Genomic DNA, 21,324 nt, shown 5'->3' on the forward strand with positions numbered 1-21,324 from the left:
TATCAGCTTTAGCCCTTAGTAAGCAACCTCCTCATTATAAGTTCCTCAATATATATTCAGCTATGCATCATTTGATAATTATACTCACCTTTAATCAAATGACTCAACTGTTCTATTATAGATCAATGATAATGAGGAGGTTACAATGATTGATTTCCCTCAAATGTTGTCTGTTTCGCATCGCAATGCACAAATATATGTAATACATCCTCCAATGTTTTACGTTGTTAGCCCATTATTTACTTGTTAACAACCGTCCTCGCAATCATTATATTTCTGAAAACCTCCCCTTGTCTCAGGTACTTTGATCGTGATGTTGAATGCATTTACAAGTTCTTCAGTAAAAGGTCAGTAGCTGGAATCCTTGAATTTATTTAATGATTGGGTGTCTTCTATGTGATTACTAATAGATTGGTATAACTGCTTTTTGCGCGCGTGTTTTCCTCAACATCCTCTTCTAACATTGCACAACATCTTTAAGCATTTTCCAGATGTGGTTTGAACATGTGAAATCTTTTGCATCTTCATTCTGTTATTTATTTGTGGCTTTGTTATTATATAATTTTCAGCTTGTTGTCTTTTGCTTGGGTTGGTCCTTGAAAGTTTGTTCACAAAGACCACAAAAATAGTGCATATTTGGGTATTCAAAACCAAAATTTTGGGTGATGTGGATTTTCATATGCAAAATGAGAATCATGAGATAGGTATATCCATTGCATATGACACAGATTATGCAAGAGTTTAAAACAATTACAACATTTGCAACTTTGGGCCACCTTGATGTATTTATTCTGTATCCACTTTGTCCATCTGTATTTCCAGACCATTTTTTTTTTTTTTTTGAAGACACAGGGTGTCCCCACCTCTTTTTTGAAGTGAGACTAATCCCTGCGGATACACGCAATCACCTACAGTGAGACTAATGCCTGCAGATACACGCAATCACCTACGGTGAGACTAATCCCTGTGGATACACTTTGTCCATCCGCATTTCCAGATCATCTCAGGGCATTATGCTAAAAGTGAAGCAGATCCAATTATCAGGTGGACCATATCACATGAAACAGTGGGATTCAGGTCACCATGAAAAATTTATTTATCCCTAATACATTTAAAATGATACTGCCAAATAACTTGTTAAATGAGACTGCCAGATTTCTAAATTGTCTATGGGAGTTTTTTGAGGATTCCATGTTAGTTTTCCATATCTACATGGCTTTTTGAGGATTCTATGTTAGTTTTCCATGTTTAGAAATCTCTGTAACCCAATCCCAGAATTTAAAGCTCCATGGAAGAGCAAATTTAACTGACCAACAGTTTCTAAATTATTAGAACTAGTTTAAGATAATATAGCCATGCTACCAAGGACCCGTTTGGATACCACCAAATAAGTTGCATTTTCTACTTACAGTAGTAGATACGTAACTTATTTGAGATAAGTAAGTTTGGTTTAAGATTAATTAATAGTAACTTTTTTTAGTTACTTCATCGCTTCAGCTGAATAAGTAGAAACCAAGATAACTACATGATGCACAAGATAACTACACTACATGATTCCATTCATTGATACACATCCTAATTCAAGAGATTCTCCCTTGATTGCACAATGCTCAATCGGGAGTAGGATAGAATTCAGGTGCAGGAACGAGTAAGAAACCAAATCAGGAGCCAGATCTTGGACTGGAACAATGCACAAAAAGTTCCTACAACCAAGGATAACTATATATAGTGTAGGTGAAGAAATTACAAATATTGAATTTCTTAAGGTAAATTCTTAGAAAACAAGGTTCAAAAGGACATGGGACTTGGAAGTTTGGTCAAATGTGTCCCACCGTATCACAATGTCATATGTTGGGGCTTTATCTTTGAATCTGGATTGTCTTCCAATGATCCAAATTGTTTATACAATGAGTCTAAACAGGTGTGATAGATACAAAACAAATAAAACATCTTAAATACCCATGTTTAGCAATACTTATAGCCATGCCCATATATCAACTATATTGAGCAATGTCCATGGCCACGTATAAAGCCCATTTCAACTAATAAGCATTGTCACATTTATGTATAGACAAATACTCTTATCATAGAAACAGACTCGTAAGTCCGAAAAAATCCATGCTTGAAAATCATGCTTACCTTAACAAACTTAAATTTCAACCAATAAGCATCAATAGCCTCTATAGCCTCTCACTCTAACCAATGGCTAAGAACACGCCCTTTAGCTCTACATCCTTGGCGAGATCACTACTCGCCTTCAGCTCTACATCCATGATGATGATACATAAACATTAGATTTATTGCAGATACAACAATAGATCCACAACTTACAGAATAATAGATGGATATCTAATGCAGTAACATATTCTCTTATTTCTTGTTGTGCCTATATGCAATGAATGGGATCCAATGTAGATAGGGGAGGAGTGGAAATGAAAAAATAGATCAACTTAACTGAGAAGCATCCCAATTTATCAAGATTCCAAACCCTTCAGTCATAACCCCCAAAGAGACTGCACCATGAAGCGGTTCCATCGGTCCTACAAAATCAACAAGTTCCTCATCTATCAAGTTTCAGCAAAAACCAGGCACTCACACCACATTGTCACCCTCCTATAAATCTCTAATGTCAATACCAAGTTTTTAAATCACATTTTGAAATCTAATCCTAGCAGTTAGTAGCGTAAATGGATGGAGAAATTTAAATCAGCTCATCACTTGATTTAGGTTAGTTTCATAAAATCAGATAAAATATAATATAAAAAAAGTTTTGTTCCTCTTCAACCTTATCTTGTTGAAACCAAAAGATGTTGAATTAATGAAATTTCTTATGCCTACTGCAAGACAACTATTAGCTTCCCCTAGGTTTCTTTTTTGTTGTTAGCTACTATTGAGGCAAGAATTTGGATTGCCCTCTTCTGACCTCTAAGCACCTGCACAGGAGAAGAACAAAGGAGACCTTGGCTAGAGCATGGGACCCTCTGATGCCAAAGTCAGGCCTAGAATCTGGGTTTGGTCGTGATTGAAGGGTTTAGGCCGAGAGATTTTACGTACCTTTTCAGTGGGAGTAGGTCCTCTATTTATAGTGCATGGGGGATAGGTTCGTCTGCAATCTTGTGCACGACTTTAGCCGTTAGGCGAGATGTGCGCGAGTGGTGAATCTGGGCAGTTACCCTGGAATTACGCGGTGGACGGTTACGCTCAAGTTATGGGCGCCAACGGTTACCCTGGAGTCATGCATAGCCGAGGACAATCATCTGCCCAGCCATGGAGGTAGGTCGGCATGATTCTAGTCGGGACATTAAGGGTTAGCATGATGTGGATCCCTCAGTCGGACATCACAAAGATTCGGGCTGAACCTCCGTTTACTTGTGTCAGAGCCAAATTAGACCAACTGATTGAGCGGATGGAGCTGACCCGAACCAAGCCGAGTTGAACCCAACAATCGGCTGATGATGGGCCGGGCGTCGCCCTGAGCCGAGCTGAGCTCAACGATTGATCGGCCAGGGATTGCTATGAGGAGCTCAAAAGTTCTGTATTGGTCGTCTGGGTTATTGGTTTTTCCGAGCTGGAGGTTGGGCCTATCTTCTCGTCAGTTCCATCTGTCCTCGATGAGCTCTTCAACTTTACCGAGCCGATCAACCCCTTGGGCCTGTCCCGAGCCAAGCTGGATTGACTAGGGCACTTTAAGATAGTCCTTGTGAGGTGCATAGGTGGAAGCTCGGGGGCGTGCACTGCCGAAGACTGTGCTTGGGGAAGTGAACTCCAGCTCCTCTGGGCATTGTGGTGTTGGAGTGTGTGCTCGTCAGCTGGAGCCGACCCTGAGGACAGTCACACTATATTTCCCCATAACAGAAGCCCCCTACATCTTGAGTTTACAATGTGAGCTTGGGAAGTAAGTCGGTGGAACGAGGTCGGGCGGACGAGATGTTACGCTTTAACTGCCAGCTAGCGGGGGCAACTAAATCGAGGAAAATCCGCAATGATGGCCTGCTATAGTCGAGGTGCTGTACTCTGCTATGACAACTTTTTGGCTACGGACCCATGTTGTGCTGACGCGTTGCACCGACTAAGAATGCAGATTGGCCATAACGAATGAGAGATCGCCATGTGTAAAGTGATGGACGAGGAGAGGACTCTTCGTCTGCGGCATTTAATGCTGCTCATTAAAGACGTGGCGCAACTTGGGAATTTGGATCGACAGAGCTAATGGGGTGTGGCCGCGTGTAAGGCAATGCTCGGGGAGATGGCTCTTCGCCTAGTAGATATGTAGGGTCGTGCACTTGTATGTAGTAGTAGTGTGGTTAGCCGCGCTGATTTATAAGCGTTGACTTGGCTTATTCGTTGACATGTGTAGTTATAGTTAATGGAGTGACCACTTCTTCAAGGGTCGGCCCATCAAAGGAGTGTTTCTCCTTGCATTGAAGGAGGTCCTTGGTAGTGTGAATAAGCAGACGCGGAGTTTAGATGAAAATCTTCCATGCTGAGGAGTTTTTATTGCAAAAATCCATAGGAATTTACATGCAATACAAGTAGCTTTTGACCTCGGTCGCTTTTTCTTCGTGACTCAGCTCATGGGTAGTAGACCTTTAGATGCTCGACATTCCATGGATGGAGTAGAGGTCGGTTCTCTGGTGTCAAAATAGAGAATGCGTAGAGAAATTTTGGGAAAAACTGCCTCTGTCAGTTTAGCCACTTTCATTATTTTCCAATTCCATCTATACACGGAAGTATATGCTATACACGGAGTCTAACTGATTCCTAATATTCAGCATCTATACATGGTAAGATAATCTGTACAGCAAATATTAATAGAGTCCTAAATTGTATAAACTCCTAAAATTATATACGGTAACATCCTAAAATTGTATACGGTAACATCCCCCCTCAAATTGATGCTGGTAAGTCAACTAGCAACAATTTGCAACAAGAAATTGATGCCGCTGTTGAGTCATAGCTTTGGTGAAGACATGTGGATAAAGTAGTGACAAGAGAGACAGGAGAGAAGAAACCATACCAATTAGGGGGTCGAGAAGGACGAGTAGACCAACGAAGAGTGGTGGAAGGAGCAGGATCAGGCGCCGGGTCAAGATCGGAAGGGGGCACAGAGGAAGTGGAACCAGACTCATGTCGACTACGTCTTTCATACACAAAACTAGGTGTGAACCTTTCCACAATTGTTGGGGAATCAGAAAAACTAGGTAGAAGAGATAAAGATGCAGATGGCAGCTCAACATGAGATGGAAAGAAATATTGATTTTCAAAGAAAATCACATTCCTCGAAACCCGTATACGATGAGCATGGGGATCATAACAAACATAACCTTTTTGAGGGATAGCATAACCAAGAAAAACACACTTAACAGACTGAGCAGTAAGTTTATGTCATTCATGAGTAGGGAGATGCACAAAACAAACACAACCAAATGTACAAAGATCAAAATATAAAGGAGAATGACCAAACAACTTAAAGAAAGGAGAAACATGATTTAACGTAGGAGAGGGTAAGCGATTGATCAAATGAATTGCGGTAGAAAGGACTTCACACCAAAAGCGAGGAGGAACAGATGATATCGATATTTCGAACACTGACCACATCAAGAAGATGGCGATTTTTTCTCTCAACAACATCGTTTTATTGTGGTGTCGAAGGACAAGAACGCTGAGAGATGATCCCTTTGCTTTGAAGAAAGTCCTGAAACTCATTAGACATGTATTCGCCACCAGAATCAGAGCGCAAGACCTTAATGCTGGCAGAGAATTGAGTCTCAAGAAGGGCAAGAAAGCGCTGAAAGACTGAAAAAACTTCGGCCTTAGCTCAGAGGAAGTAAACCGAAGTAAAATGACTAAAGTCATCAATGAAAGTAACAAAGTACTTGTAATGCGCATGAGAAGCAACAGGTGCAATCCCCCAAACATCACTATGAATAATATCAAAACATTGTGAGGCACGAGATGCATGATGAGGAAAAGGTAGAACTTTACTTTTGCCAAGTTTACATGATGTACAATCAAAAGAAAGATCAAAAGAAGAACATGCTTTATTTCTCAATAATCCAGAATTAAACAAAGTACGAAGTACATCAGAGTTTGGGTGGCCTAGACGTCTATGCCACATCTTATTTTCAGAACCAACAACATTACATGCAAAGGAAAGGAAAGAAAAACTAGGAATAATAGCGGAAGGAGAAACGTGAAGAGGAAAGAGGCGTCCCACTTTAGGCCCTTCGCGATCATCTTTCCTAACACTTGATCCTGCACAACACAACCAGAACGGAAAAAATGGACATTACAATTATTATCAACCAATTGACCAACAGAAATAAGATTTGTGGAGAGGTCAGGAGACACAAAAACATCAGTTAAGGAAGAGTAAAGATCACCAACAACACTAATAGGCAGAGAACTGCCATCAGCGGTGTTAATTTTCAGATTGCCATCATAATTTCTGACATTAGAAAGAGGAACAACAGCATTGGTCATATGGTTAGAGGCGTCGGAGTCAAAATACCAAGGCTTAGAAGAAACTTTAGGATTACCTGAGAGCCCAAAGGCAGAAAAAGCAGAAATGATCATCTGTTGTACCATTTCAGGAGTGAGTGGGTTCGGGTTTGCTAAGGCTGTATGAGCAGGAATAGGAATAACCGGCGAGGCAGCAGGCAATGCAGCAGAACTAGAGGCACCAATGGAGGCATGATATGCAGTACCCTGCTTCCTTTCAGGTCGAATGGGACAAGCAGAGATGATATGACCATGTTTCTTGCAGTAGTTACAGAACTTCGTAGGACAATCTCGAGCAATATGACCAAAAGCTTTATAACTAAAGCACTGGACAGCACGCATATCTCTACCCTTATTCCTCCCCTATGCTGCATAAGCCACAGAAATAGGTGCACTAACATTAGCCCGATGTTCCATGGCAGCCTGAGTTACGATACGCTGCTCCTCACAAAGAAGTTCACTCAAACAGGCATCCAGAGATGGTACAGGATGACGATTCATCAAATTAGACCGTGCAATTTCAAAGTCAGGTCGTAGCTTCATCAAGAATTGATCGCGCTTGCTAGTTGCATGCACTGCTTGGACAGCAGAGAGAGCTGCAGCGGGAACATTAACATAAACAATGTCAGAATAATCAACCCAAAGAGTTTGAAAACCAGAAAAATATTCCTCAATTGAGAGACTGCCTTGTGTGAAATTACCCATCTCATACTCCAATTGAAATCGCCTAGTGGAGTTGTCTTGATTGTAAACCGTGTTGAGATAATTCCACATAGCAGCAACAGTTTTATAAGGCTTTAAATTGAGAACAAGAAGCTCAATCGAGCTAAGGATCCAAGTCATAACCCGAGCATCCTTAATTTCCCACTTAGACAAAGCCTCGACACCTTGAGGTGCGGGAGCACTCCCATCAATATGACCCCACAATTCTTTTCCTTTAACAAATAATTTAAATTGAAACTCCCAAGCAGAATAATTTTTGTCAGTAAACCTAATATGGAACGATTCCAATTTATCCGATGACATAATGCAACTAAGAGACAGAGAATATCCCCTAGATAATTGTAACTTGCACCGTGAAAAAAAAATACACAAACAAACACGCACCAGAAAATATATTACACCGAAAAGAAGCACACGGCACGAGAGATCTCCGAAAGCCACAACCAACAGAAAACAAAGCTCAGAACTGGAAAACGCAACCGATGGTGCCAACAGCAAGAACCGAACCAAAAACACCCACTTTTGATGTCGATAGAAACCCAAGAACCAGAAAATATGCACCGAAACAACTCAATTGAACCAGCCAAAATCCAGAGGGCACCGAAACAATAGAACCCAGAAAACGCAACAGAAGTTGCTGAAAGGAAGAACAGATCCAAGAATCAACCACAGAAGGCGTCGACAGAAACACAGGAACCAGAAAAGATCAACAACAGCGCCGAAATCAACACCGGAACCACCCCGAGAAAAGAAAAAAAATTCAAAAACAGGCAAGATTTTCAAACCTTGCTCTGATACCATGTTAAAATAAAGAATACATAGAGAAATTTTGGGAAAAACTGCCTCTGTCAGTTCAGCCACTTTCATTATTTTCCAATTCCATCTATACACGGAAGTATATGCTATACACGGAGTCTAACTGATTCCTAATATTTAGCATCTATACATGGTAAGATAATCTGTACAACAAATATTAATAGTCCTAAATTGTATAAACTCCTAAAATTGTATACGGTAACATCCTAAAATTGTATACGATAACATCTAGGTCCTCGAGTCGGTAGGAACCGGGCTGAGCTGTACTGATTATCTGGTACGGTCCTTCCCAGGTCGGTCCCGGGGCTCCCGTTCCAGGTTCCGAAGTATTTGGGAATATCTTGCAGAGGACCAGGTCCCTTGGTCTAAACCTTCGAACCTTGACCCTGGAGTTGTAGAATCGGGCAACCTGTTGTTGCCGAGCCATGATCTTGAGCTTGGCCAGTTCTCCTGTTTCTTCAAGGAGGTCAAGACTCATTAATGCGGGGGCGTTTTTACACCGGGCTCGAGTGGGGTGGCCTATGGGATGCAGGGGCACACTCAAGGTGGGTGGACTGCATAACCCATGAATTTGGGGCTCGTGGAGGCGGGTGACTCATATGAGGCGGAGCCCATGGATTTGGGGCCCACGAGGGGGCGAAATCCATGGATTTAGGGCCCATGAGGGGGTTTGGCTGAGGACCTAATCCATGGATTTAGGGCCTGGGCTATGAGATAAAAGGATTAATTCGCCATGCTCTAACAGTTCGAGCTTTTAGAGCAACTGGTTAATTGTCCTGCATCAAATTGGTATCAGAGCAAGAGGTCTAGTGTTCGAGACTCCTTACTGGGGGTGATTAATGCAGGGGTATTTTCACACCAAGCTCAAGTGGGGTGGCCTGTGGGATGCAGGAAAGGTGTTTTGTAACGGTAACGGTGGCCGTAACGGTCACCGTCGTTACCTTTACGATACGGGTCGTAATGGTTGTTATGACCCCTGTAACGGCCGTTACGATCTCTTTTTTTATTGAAAAAAATCCTGAAAAACCTGTATTTGCCCTGTAATGTTGATTAAAAAGTATGGAAAACTTGTATTTGCCCTATAACAAACAATTACGGGGCTGTTATGGCCTTTATAGGGGATGTAATGTGCCGTTAACAGCAATTACGAGTCATTTTTTCCATAACGACTGTTACGGCCGTTACGACCCTGTAATGTGTAACGGTTGCCACCGTTACCTTTATGTAACGGCCTTTACGGCCTCGTAACGACACACCATGGATGCAAGGGCACACTTGAGGTGTGTGGCCCGTGGAGGCGAGTGACTCGTGTGAGGCGGAGCTTATGGATTTGGGGCCCACGAGGGGGCAAAACCCATGGATTTGAGCCCATGAGGAGGGTTCGGCCAAGGACCTAACCCATGGATTTGAAGCCGGGGCTATGAGATAAAGGGATTAATTTGCCATGCTCTAACAGTTCGAGCTTTTAGAGCAACTGGTTAATTGTCCTGCATCACTCATAGTCATCTGTTCGACGTTCTGGTCCTCGTCCTAAGACCGCACACGTGCTGTAGGGAGTCCCACTCCAACTGGGACAATGGCCTCGACTCTGAATGAAAGGGAGAACGGGGTCTCCTTGGTTGAAGACCGAGCTGTAGTCTTATAGGCCCAAAGTACGAAAGGGAGCTCCTTGACCCAGGCACCTTTTGCCTTCTCGAGCTTGGTTTTGAGATGATTTTTTATTATTTTGTTGATCACTTCGACTTGTCCATTCGATTAAGGGTGCTGAGGTGACGAATATGCATTTTGGATGCCGAGCTGCCTCCCTTTGTTTGAGACGATGGTGTGTGGGATACCAAATCGACAGATGATGTTCTTCCATACAAAATCGGTGACTTTCTACTCGGTGATTCTGGCCACGGTCTCGGCTTCCTCCCACTTTGTGAAATAATTTAATACTACAATAGCATATCAAGTTTACCCTTTGCCTGGGGGTAATGACCCTATGATGTTGATACCCCACTGAGCAAATGGCAAGGGTCCATTCATGGGAATCAACTATCGCATTTCCGAGCAAAGCGCTTAGCGTCATCTTGGAGGGTCAGCCAGAAGTAGCCTTGCCGGATGACCTTGTGGGCTAAGTCTTGGCTGCCAGAGTGATTGCCACATATTCCTTCGTGAATTTCTTTCAGGACGTAGTCAGACTCTTCTGGTTGGAGGCACCTGAGATAGGGCAGGGAGAACGCCTTTTCAAATAAGACGTCCCCAATCATCACGTACCAGGCCGATTTGAGTTTGAGTCGTCGTGCCTTCAATTTGTCATCGGGGAGCTTTCCTTCTTTGAGGTACTCTATGATCGGGTCCATCCAGCTTGGGGTCATGCATACGGGTAGAATGACATTCGACCTGAGCTGATTGATGCTCAACTCGATAGAAACTCTATTGGAACAATATTCGGGATGACCCCTTCAATCGCAGACGCTAGCTTTGCTAGCGCATCCGCCCATGAGTTTTCCGCCCTTGAGATTAAATTGACACTACACTTTTCGAATTTGCCCATCAATTCTTGAGCCTCGCACAGGTATGCAATCATGCGCATCTCCTTTGCCTGGTATTCTTGGGAGATCTGGTTGATGACAAGCTGAGAGTCGCAAGGGACTTTGAGGACCCGAGCCCCCCATAGTCATCGCTAACCTGAGTTCCGCTAGCAGCGCTTCATATTCAGCCACGTTGTTCGAAGTTCGGAAACCAAACCTCGGAGCGTACTGGATTGATGTTAGGTCGACGGCTAGGAGGACGATCCCGGCTTCGCCATGTTTGGAGTTGGACAATCCGTCCACATACAACGTCCAGATGCTATGGTCAACTTTTGTCGTCCGAGTGTTTTTGATCAACTGGCCGAGCCCTGTATCATTCGGCGTGGTGGTTGATCGGTAGGCTTTGCTTTCTTGACTAGACTTGCTGGCTGGGTCGAGAGGTTCTTTTGGGCTGTCCGAGGCAGCCTTGTTCTCCTGACCAGTAAGCTCGATGATGAAGTCAGCCACTGCTTGACCCTCAATGGCGCTTCTTGGCTGGTACTTGATATCGAACTCGCTAAGCTCGATGGCCCATTTAGTGAGCCTCCCTGATACCTCGGGCCTCTGAAGTACCTGGCGGAGAGGCTGGTCGGTTAAGACTATTATCGTGTGAGCTTGGAAGTATGGGCGAAGCTGTCGAGATGATATTATCCGAGCTAGAGCCAGTTTTTCCAAGTCTGGATATTGCGCCTTGGTCAGAACCAAGGCTTTGCTGACGTAGTACACCGGACGTTGCTTCCCTTCAAATTCTCGGATGAGAGCAGAGCTGACTGCGGTTGCGGAGTCTGCCAAGTACAATAACAAGGGCCCTCCCTGTTCTGGTTTTGATAGCAACGGGGGTGATCTTAGGTACTGTTTCAACCGTTGGAACGCTTGCTCGCAATTTAGGGTCCATTCTGCCTTCTTATTACCCTTCAGCTGCTGAAAGAAGGGGAGGCATTTGTCGGTTGCCCTGGACACAAAGCGATTGATGGCGGCGATCCTGCCGGTGAGGCACTAGATCTCCTTCACCGTCCGAGGTGACTTCATATCTAGTAGAGTTTTGATTTTGTCGGGGTTTGCTTTAATTCCTCTCTGGCTAACCTGGAAACCGACGAACTTACCCGAGCCGACTCCGAACGCACACTTGGTCGAGTTCAGCTTCATTTGGTATTGCTTTAAGATTGACAAAGCCTTGTCGAGGTCAGCTGCGTGGTTGGTGGCCTTGATGCTTTTCACCAGCTTGTCGTCGACGTAGACCTCCACGGACCGTCCAATCTGTCGAGCAAACATTTTGTTCACGAGCCACTGATATGTAGCTCCAGCATTATTTAATCCAAAAAGCATGACCCTGTAATTGTAAAGACCATTGTCGGTGACGAAGGTCGTCTTTTGCTTGTCACACGGGTGCATGACTATCTGATTATAGCCTGAGTATGCGTCCATGAAGCTTAAGAGCTCATGTCCGATCGTGCTATCGACCAGTTGGTCAATTCTGGGGAGAAGAAAGTTGTCCTTGGGGCAGGCTTTATTCAGGTCGGTATAGTCGACGCAAACTCGCCACTTCCCGTTGGACTTCTTCACCAGGGCGACATTGGTGATCCAGTCAGGGTAATAGACTAATTCGATAAACCCTGCATCCAAAAGCTTGTCGACCTCTTTTACGATTACGGCATATCGCTTTGGCTCAAACACTTTCCTCTTCTGTCTGGCCGATTTGCAATCAGGATCTATGTTCAGCTTGTGGACCATCACCTAGGGGCTAATGCTTGGCATATCCTGATGGGACCAGGCCAATACGTCGGCATTGCGTCGGAGGAGATCCATCATTTGCTTTCGGGAGTCGAGAGCCAGCAATGATCCGATCTGGACTAATTGGGTCGGATCAGACTTGTCAAGGGGAATAGTCAAAAGATCTTCTATCGGAGATCCTCTTTCTGATGAATCTTACCTAAGGTCAAGCGAGTTGACTACTAGGGTCTGGACGGGAGCGTTAGTTCTCAGAGCGGTTGAGTAACACTGCCGAGCTTCATGCTGGTCTCCTCAGAGATAGCCGACCTCATCATCAGTAGAAAATTTCATCATGAGGTGGTATGTGGATACCATGACTCTCATGGAGTTAAGGGACAATCATCCGATGATGACATTGTATGCTAAGGGGTAGTCCACCACTAAGAAGTCGACCATTGTGGTGGTCTGATTCTACCCTTCTCCTACAGTGACAGGGAGTAGGATAGAACCCTCAGAGATGACTTTATCTCTCGCAAAGCCGTGCAGCGGGGTCTTAACGGGTTGGAGACGTGATTTATCAATCCTCATCTTATTGAACACTTCGGCGAAGAGTATATCGGTTGAGCTGCCTATGTCTACGAGAATGCGATATACTTTTCAATTAGCTATAGTCATAGCTATGACTAGAGCATCGTTGTGTGGGTGCTGGATACCGCAAGCGTCCTTGGAAAATATCAGATTGCATGGGCGCATCCGCTGTTCTTTGGAGGGTCTGCTGGTGAGATGAATATAATGGTCTAGGTCGGTACTCTGAGCACGGGCCTTCCGGGCTCGGTTTGAGTCACCACCTCCTCCCGGCTCGCCACAGATGGTAAAGATCTCGAGATTACCGTCGACGGCTCTGTTGGGTTGTTCAGCTTTCCGACCTAATCATTCCCCTTTGATGTACTCTCATAGTTGTCTGCTGTAGAAGAGGGCCTCAATCTCTTCCTTGAGGTCGAAACAATCACTGGTGGTATGGTCGTGGTCGCGGTGGAAGCGGCATTATTTTCGCTTATCCCACTGGTCTGCGTTGGTCTTCATACAACTCGGCCACTTCAGCAGTCGTTTATCTCGGACTTCCAGAAGGACTTGTTTTGGCGAGGCATTGAGAGGGGTGTACCTACTGAACCGACTCTCAGGACGTCTGCTCGGCCGCTGACCTCTTGTTTTGTCCTCGTTGGGTCTCTTTTTGTTATAGGTCGCCCGGGGTGGGGCTTACTCTTTGCGCTTTTTGTCCTTCGCCGAGCTCTCGGTATTCCGTGTAGCCTTTCAGGAATTGAAGAGGTCTTCGGCATTAGAGGACTTCTGTGCTCGATTCATGAGCTCTCCCAGGGTCGTCGAAGGGTTCTTCCCTATTGAAAAGAGGAACCTCCCTTCCCTGAGACCGACTATCGTAGCGGTCAGAGCTATTTTGTCCGAGTAATCGTCAACCTGCACTACCTTCCCATTGAACCGCACAATGTAGTCTTTCATGGTTTCTCCTTCTCTTTGCTTGATGGTGAGCAGGTGAGTAGACGGTTTTCGTTGTTCCTTCCCGACAATAAACTATGTTAGGAATGCCTTACTGAGGTTGGTGAAGGAGCTGATCGACCTCGGCTTTAGTTGCCTGTACCAGCTCTGTGCATCTCTTGTCAAGGTTAAGGAGAAGGCACGACACATGTTTGGCTTGGACGCCGATTGGAGCTCCATCCAAGCTTTGTAGGATTTTAGATGCTCTGTAGGGTCTCCAGAACCCGAATATGGGGTGATGGGTGGCATCCGGAACCTCGAGGGTAGAGCAGAGCTCATGGTGTCGTTGATGAATGGTGGCCCTGTTTCCTCCATCATTACGTCTATCGAAGTCGGGGCTTGCGCCCGATAAGCTTGGTGCATGACGCTGATCTGACCCCGCAGCTCGTTAAGCTAGACCTCCCAGGGATCCTTGTTCTCGGCGACAGTTTCGAGGGTCAGATCTTTCTCAGGTGCTTTCCCGTGCCTCCTCTTCTCCAGTTCATGATGTAGATCGGAAGGCTCCATCATTGAGGTCCTTGAAACATGAGACGGCGCCTGAGCGGATATGCCACGAGATACTTCTCTCCGAGAATTAGCTAGCGTAGAGTTCTCGGCAGCCGCCTGGGCAACCGTCTCCTGATTAGGGAGGGGGAGTTGCCTTTCTAGCATTTGCCTCATTTGGCCGAGCTCACTGGCCAGCGTTTCGACCTGGTTCTGCAAGGAAAGGTAGCGGCCTCTTCGGTTCCGAGATCGTTGCATCGGGCCCGTGGGAGCGGACTCGGTTTGGAGTTGGGAAGACAAGTTCTGCGATTGGGCTGCCCAACAGGCTCAGGGCTGGCAGCAACAGTGGTGGGAGAGGCTTTCCTTCCTTTCGCCATTGTTCTTTTTTGATAAAGCAGGAACGACTTTTGATGTCGTTTCCCACAGATGGCGCCAAAATGTTGAGGCAAGAATCTGGACCGCCCTCTTCCGACCTCCGAGCACTTGCACAGGAGAAGAACAAAGGAGATCCTCTGATGCCAAAATCAGGCCTGAAATCTGGGTTTGGTCGTGATTGAAGGGTTTAGGGCGAGAGATTCTGCGTACCCTTTCAGTGGGAGTAGGTCCTCTATTTATAGTGTATGGAGGATAGGGTCGTCCACAATCTTAGGCACGACTTCAGCTGTTAGGCGGGATGTGCGCGAGTGGTGAATGTGGGCAGCTACCCTGGAATTATGCGGTGGACGGTTAGGCGCTACTGATGGGCGTCAACGGTTACCCCAGAGTCGTGCATGGTCGAGGAAAATCATCCGCCCAGCCGAGGAGGTAGGTCATCATGATTCTAGTTAGGACATTATGGGTCAGCACGGTGTGGACCCCTCAGTAGGACATCACAAAGATTCGGGCTGAACCTCTGTTTACTTGTGTCAGAACCGAACTAGACCAACTGATTGAGTGGATGGAGCAGACCCGAACCGAGCCGAGCGTTTCCCTGAGCGGAGCTGAACTCAACGATTGATCGGCCAGGGATTGCTCTGAGGAGCTTGGAAATTCTATATTGGTCATCTGGGCTATTGGTTTTTCCGAGCTGGAGGTTGGGCCTATCTTCTCGTCAGTTCCATCTGTCCTCGATGAGCTCTTCCTCAACTTTACCGAGCCGATCAACCCCTTGGGCCTGTCCTGAGCTGAGCTGGATTGACCAAGGCATTTCAAGACAGTCCTTGTGAGGTGCATAGGTGGAAGCTTGGGGGCGTGCACTGCCGAAGACTGCGCTTGGGGAAGTGAACTCCATCTCCTCTGGGCACGGTGGCGTAGGAGTGTGTGCTCGTCAGCTCGAGCCGGCCCTGAGGATGGTCGCACTATATTTCCCCGTAACAGCTACCATTAGCATTAACTCTATCCAAAGTCTTTTTCAATGCTTCACCTGTTTGCACACAGGTATCATCACTCGATATCATATTTCTAAATCAATTTTTTTCTGCACAAACTTAATTTCAAGCATATGACCCCATTCAAAATTTCTAATTAGAATTTAAAGCATCTAATCCTTCTATTCATAACGAACAGATGAAAGAAAAGAAAAATGTACCTCCCCGTAGCTAGCATAGCACCACTGCAGAAGAGAGTTTCTCATGGATTCCTGATCTTGCATCAATCTTTCCAAACCATGTTTCTGGCTCTCTTGTGCTTCTGGACTATATTCGAAATCATGAACCTGAATATTTTAAAAAAAAAAAAAAAATGAAAGAAAAAAGAAAGAAACAAACAAAGAAAGCATCACGTGAAAGCCTGTTGATAATAGACTGGCTAAAGAAGAATTTCCATATATAAAACTAGAATTATTGGTTAACCATTTCAAACAGTACCTATTATCAAATGATGGAAAGCACCTGTGTAGCACATTCACTATCAACTCCACTGTAGCAGAATCTGCCATGGCGGTATCTGTCATGTGAGTGTGTTGAAACAGTCTATCAAGATAGTTATGGACCATCAAAAATAGCTTGCAAGAAATTTCTTAATTTATGATCAGACGAATTCAGTCTGCACTTCTACCCTCTAACATTCCCAGATCTCTGAAGTTGTTCATCTTCCCACTGAGCATTATCAGTAGTAAACTGTGATAACTTCTTGTTCTAAGTGACATCGTTGTTCCATCATTGTGTATCTGCAATCCACATACATACAATCTACATAAGTGGGACTAAAAACTCAGCTTACATGTGACTTATAATCCTCTAGGCTAAGCCCAAACCTGGCCAGGGTGGACTCAAGCTTCACATTCCAGTCAAGTCCAATTGCACCTCTAGATACAGTTTTGGGTTCCAGGAAGTAGAACAATAGTACAAAAGTCTCAAATGGTGATGTTGCCTTTACAAGTTCCAGCTAGTTTCTTACATGCATGCAGACATGAGAAAATACCTATATCCAAGTAGGGAAAATGTGAACCCAACATCCTTCCTTTCATTTTTTTATTCTTATTCTTTTTTCCTTTCTGAACTAAGCTTCCATCCAATGTCAAGAATTTCCTTAATTTATGTTATCAAGTACCTCATAGTCCCATTCATTTTATATGCATTAGTTTTGGCTACATTACATTTTCGTTAGTCTGGTTTAATTGGATGTGTCACACACCTCACTAATTTATTTAATAAATCTAAGGTGAAAACCAGTACTTCTTTTGTGAGAGAGAGAGAGAGAGAGACTACATGAAATTTGTGAGAGAATCTGATTGAGAGAGATTGGCAAGCTATGGTTGGCACTGGCCCAAATGGAATGCTATCACTAGCCACGAGAAGCATATCTGAAATGGAATATAGAGGATCCAAAATCATCTTAAATCTTTAGTATGTACATACATAACAGTAAAATCTACCATTGACAAGCTACTTTCTTTAAAGAGCTTGTCGAATGCAAATTAGTAGAGCCAAAATAGGGCATGACCCACCCATGATCTGTCCCAACAATTCAAGGGTCATGGTGTTTGGACTAACTCAAATTTGGAATGGACATTGGCGCACCTTGACATCTTGCACTTCAGGAAAATCTAGTAGATCAAGATAAATAGTATGGACGGTGCGCATATGCTCCTCCATGTCAAAGCTGCTAAATATGCACAAACAAGAGAAATAAGAAGTGAGAGTTTTAGAATGATCACATTAATGAGCAACATAACTAGCAATAGGAACATGGAATCTGGACTACGATTGGAACCATGGTAACAGGATCCTTCCCATTGTTTAGATGATTTTTATCAAATCTAAATGCAAACTAATGATCCACCCAAAAATTGCCATGTCTAAGCTATCAATTGTTTCTAGAACTAGCAGACATTAAAAAATGGAACCTGAAATTAAAGATACAAGCAGACTCTTGTGAACTTTCCTCCAGTGGTTTTGTGACCGCCAGTAAAAGTCATTGTAAAAGCGCCACCCAAACATCAACATGGACCCCCAAATCAACAGGGGTCAGATTTCCACATCAAGCACCAGCTGCATACATATAATACAGAAGGGAAAAAGTATCACCTTCAACATGTGCGTGCATGTGGCCTCAACTGCAGCTGACCATGACTGTCAGCCAAGTTTCCACACCAAAAATCCAGAAGTCCAATTCCGAAGCAAGCCAATTAGTGCTAAGATGGAACTAACAGCAATGCGGAGAACTTGGAACCTGAAATTCGAAACCATTAGTGGATAGCTTGGATATTTCCAAGAAAGCAACTAAGTCATGAGAAATTCACCATAAGAATATAAAAAAGTATATAAATTAAAAAACGTTGGTGGATAGCGTGGATATTGGTAAGAAAGCTTGCATAGTTAGTGCAAGATGCCGCATTAAATACTTGCACATAATGCATAAACTGTCTTGGCATCCTAAAGATCCATCGAGGGTCAAATCAAAGGGCCCGTATAGATGTATAGTCAAGGAAGAAGATTCTCTCTATAAAGATCCAATGTCAATACTCCAGTCAAGTTCATTAGGAGCTTGTCCTGTTTTATAAATGACTAGTTTTAATGCATGTATATGTGTCAACTGCAGAAAATCAGTAACCCATCATCCAGAATACGATTTTTCAGCCTTTTGCATACCAGGTTGTCTAAACCAGACATTAAATTGGCAGAACTGCATCCCATTGGCCCATCTTCCTAAGGACATCCAAGCAAAAATAAAATAAATCCAGTACTCAATTAGTTCTCCTAGGATGTACTTTGGTTGAAAAAAATATAACCAAACACCTTGAAGAAATACCCTTCTTGAATAATTAAGGATCAAGGTAGCAAATTATCCTCAAAATCTCAGCTTCAATGGGTTCTCCTTAAAAGAATGGCACTTAAAAATAACAGAATCCAATTAACAAAATGCCATGATTCATCAAACATGAAAGCTAACAAAAAAAACCAAGCAAAATCTGGTCGTTGGAGAAGAATACTAAGACGGTTTCGCCCCCAGATGCACACCCAAGCTGCTCACCCCTTGTGCCACCGTGTGAAGATCCATCAAGAAATGGTTTATATGGCACATTCAGTAGTTCCCGTGATATGGTTTAGACATGATAATACATACATATACCGCGATATGGTTTAGACATGATATACATACATATGGATAGAGTATTCTCATTTTCAATGTTTTCTCATTTTTTATTTTTTTTTTGTAAAATCTCCCCAAAAATAAAATATTATCAATTTATAAATAGTTATAAAATTTTAAATATACAGGTATAAAATTAATTATTTTAACTTTTATATATTTTTTCATAAAAGATTGAGATAATTTTGCAATAAATAGCGAAAATTTAAAATTTTCGGTGTTTTAAAATATCTTGCAATATTATCATGATAATATTGTTTAATCATTTTTCTGCAAAACAATGTCGTGGTATTTTAAAAATCTCGGCAACATTTGTGACAATGGTCTACGTCAGCTAACCAAATAAAAGAATGACTACAACTCTCTCTCTCTCTCTCTCTCGAGAGAGAGAGAGAGAGAGAGAGCAGTATCTCAGAATTGACTCTGGAATACATGATCTCCTCCGGTTACAAGACCACAACGGGGAGTTTCTATTGCTGTTCCTTATTTTTCGTCGTAGTATCGCTATGAATCTCATTTACAGCTCTGAACAAACAAGTAGCAGGCATTTTTAAGAGCAGCTGCAAAGAGGCGATGAGTAGAAGAAGAAAGTGAAGGAAATGAGGGGCAGGGAAGCCATATTTCAGCATAGAGAGAGAGAGAGCATCTTAAACCATCCAGCACCATCTAGTTCGTCCGATCACAACAGATGAGAGCGTCCAAACCAAGGGGGACCACAATGTCAACACGAGCATATCAAGATCCAGAAGTGATCAGAGATGCTGGCCCACCATAACAGATTAATGGCAGATTCCTTCTCAATGGTCCAGAGATATTCGCGATCAACAACTATGCAGAGTCCAGCAGATACGAACAATGAAGAAGACTTGGAATTTGAGCACAACAGATCCAGATACGATCTTCAGCCACTTTCATCAGTAAGGAGGGCCATTGATCCAATGAATCAGAAAAACACATTAGATCTCAGATCAAGATGTAGATGTAGAGCAATTGCGTGCATTGATGGCGGATTTGGAGAACGACATCAATGAAGACGGAACAACAATGTTTGTGTCACGAGCTCAGATTGGGCTTCCCGGTTTGGGATTATTGGATTTGATGGTTGCCACTACGGGTGGATGATGGAACTAAAGCGCTGGATTTAATGGTGGACGATTGCAGATGGAGATGGGTTTTGCTGTTGATGATGAGGGACAGGCAGCCTCTTATGATGGTAGTTGCTGTTGATGGAGGTTGGGTAGCTGTCCACTGGGACAAGATCCGCTGCGACCGGATATGGGGAAGACTCTGGATAGCGGCGGTGGTTGATGGGTTAGGGTTTGGAGAAGAAAGCAGGACAATAGTGGTAGTCTGCTAGGGTTTGTAATAACGACGATTGGGGGTTTGGAGAAGAAATAGGCTTTTGACGTAAATGGTAAAAAAAAGTCAAGGGGAAAACGAATTTTTATTACGAGAGAGCATTGGTGTTTATTTTTCCAGCAGTTGTTTCCTACATTAAGGAGTGAGCCCCAATGATTCATATCTAAACCCACAGTTTGTGTTGGCTGCCGGTAAAAATGCGCCGACAATTCCCACATTTCTTGTAGTGTGGACAACTTGTGGTTCAACTAGTTGAACTTTAAACCTTTCTTTAGAAAGAAGGTCGGTAGAAATAGTGAATGCAAAGTGGATTAATAACAGTGATGCTGGTTTTTTTTTTTACGTAAAGTTGCTAACAGGTCAAGAAATATCAGTACAAGTACTTTCTAAGAGTTATGGGCAATGCCTGGAAGAGTACAAGAATGAAGTTGAACTTATTGCAAAACTCCAACACAAGCATCTCTTTCTAAAGAAGGTGCATTCATGTGGAAGAAAAGATATTGATATATGAATACATGCCCAGCAACAGCTTGGATGAACTGCACTTTGGTTTGCTTCTGTTACTAATCACATGACAAGAAAATCTCAATTTCAAGTGATTTAGTAAACAAACCTATGGGTGCACATGTTTATTTATATCGTTTATTTTTTTCTTATAATTCTTCTTCAATCAAAATATCTAATAAAGAATATCCATCAAAATCCAACCCAAAAGCATTCGCTACTTACTTTCTTATGAATCATGGGAACTTATTTTGGGATTGCATTTTTATTTTTTTAAATAAACGCCGACGGTAAAAAACAGATAATTTTGACAGTTAATACCTGTCGGAAATGATGACGGCTACAACTGTTGAAAAAAGCTGTTGGCATGTCCGATGGCTATAACCATTGGCGAGCAACGCAGACGCCCCGTTGTCGGGGAAAGCTATCGCCGACAGTTTTTAGCCATCGGTGTTGCCTTGTTTTTTTGGTAGTACATCTTCGAATAGAAAAGAAACGTATTGTATTATTACTAGGAGTATACTCTTCTACATTGCCCACCATCCTGTTC

At 43.4% G+C, this 21,324-nt stretch overlaps 1 protein-coding gene across 6 annotated transcripts in view; it reads left to right on the forward strand.

Moving 5' to 3' along the window:
• Positions 1-21,324, forward strand: part of LOC131217063 (uncharacterized) — a 33,705-nt gene that overhangs the window by 3,950 nt on the left and 8,431 nt on the right. For 3 of the 6 annotated variants that reach the window (XM_058211792.1, XM_058211795.1, XM_058211793.1), the window contains 2 exons: positions 122-195; positions 300-347. In XM_058211792.1, coding sequence (XP_058067775.1) covers positions 122-195; positions 300-347 — 122 coding nt within the window. Of the gene's footprint in view, positions 1-121; positions 196-299; positions 348-21,324 lie in introns of those variants that run through there. The other 3 variants (XR_009157171.1, XR_009157170.1, XR_009157172.1) reach the window with 2 other exon arrangements.

This window comes from Magnolia sinica, chromosome 10, assembly GCF_029962835.1.
Source record: "Magnolia sinica isolate HGM2019 chromosome 10, MsV1, whole genome shotgun sequence".
Lineage (NCBI taxonomy): Eukaryota > Viridiplantae > Streptophyta > Magnoliopsida > Magnoliales > Magnoliaceae > Magnolia > Magnolia sinica.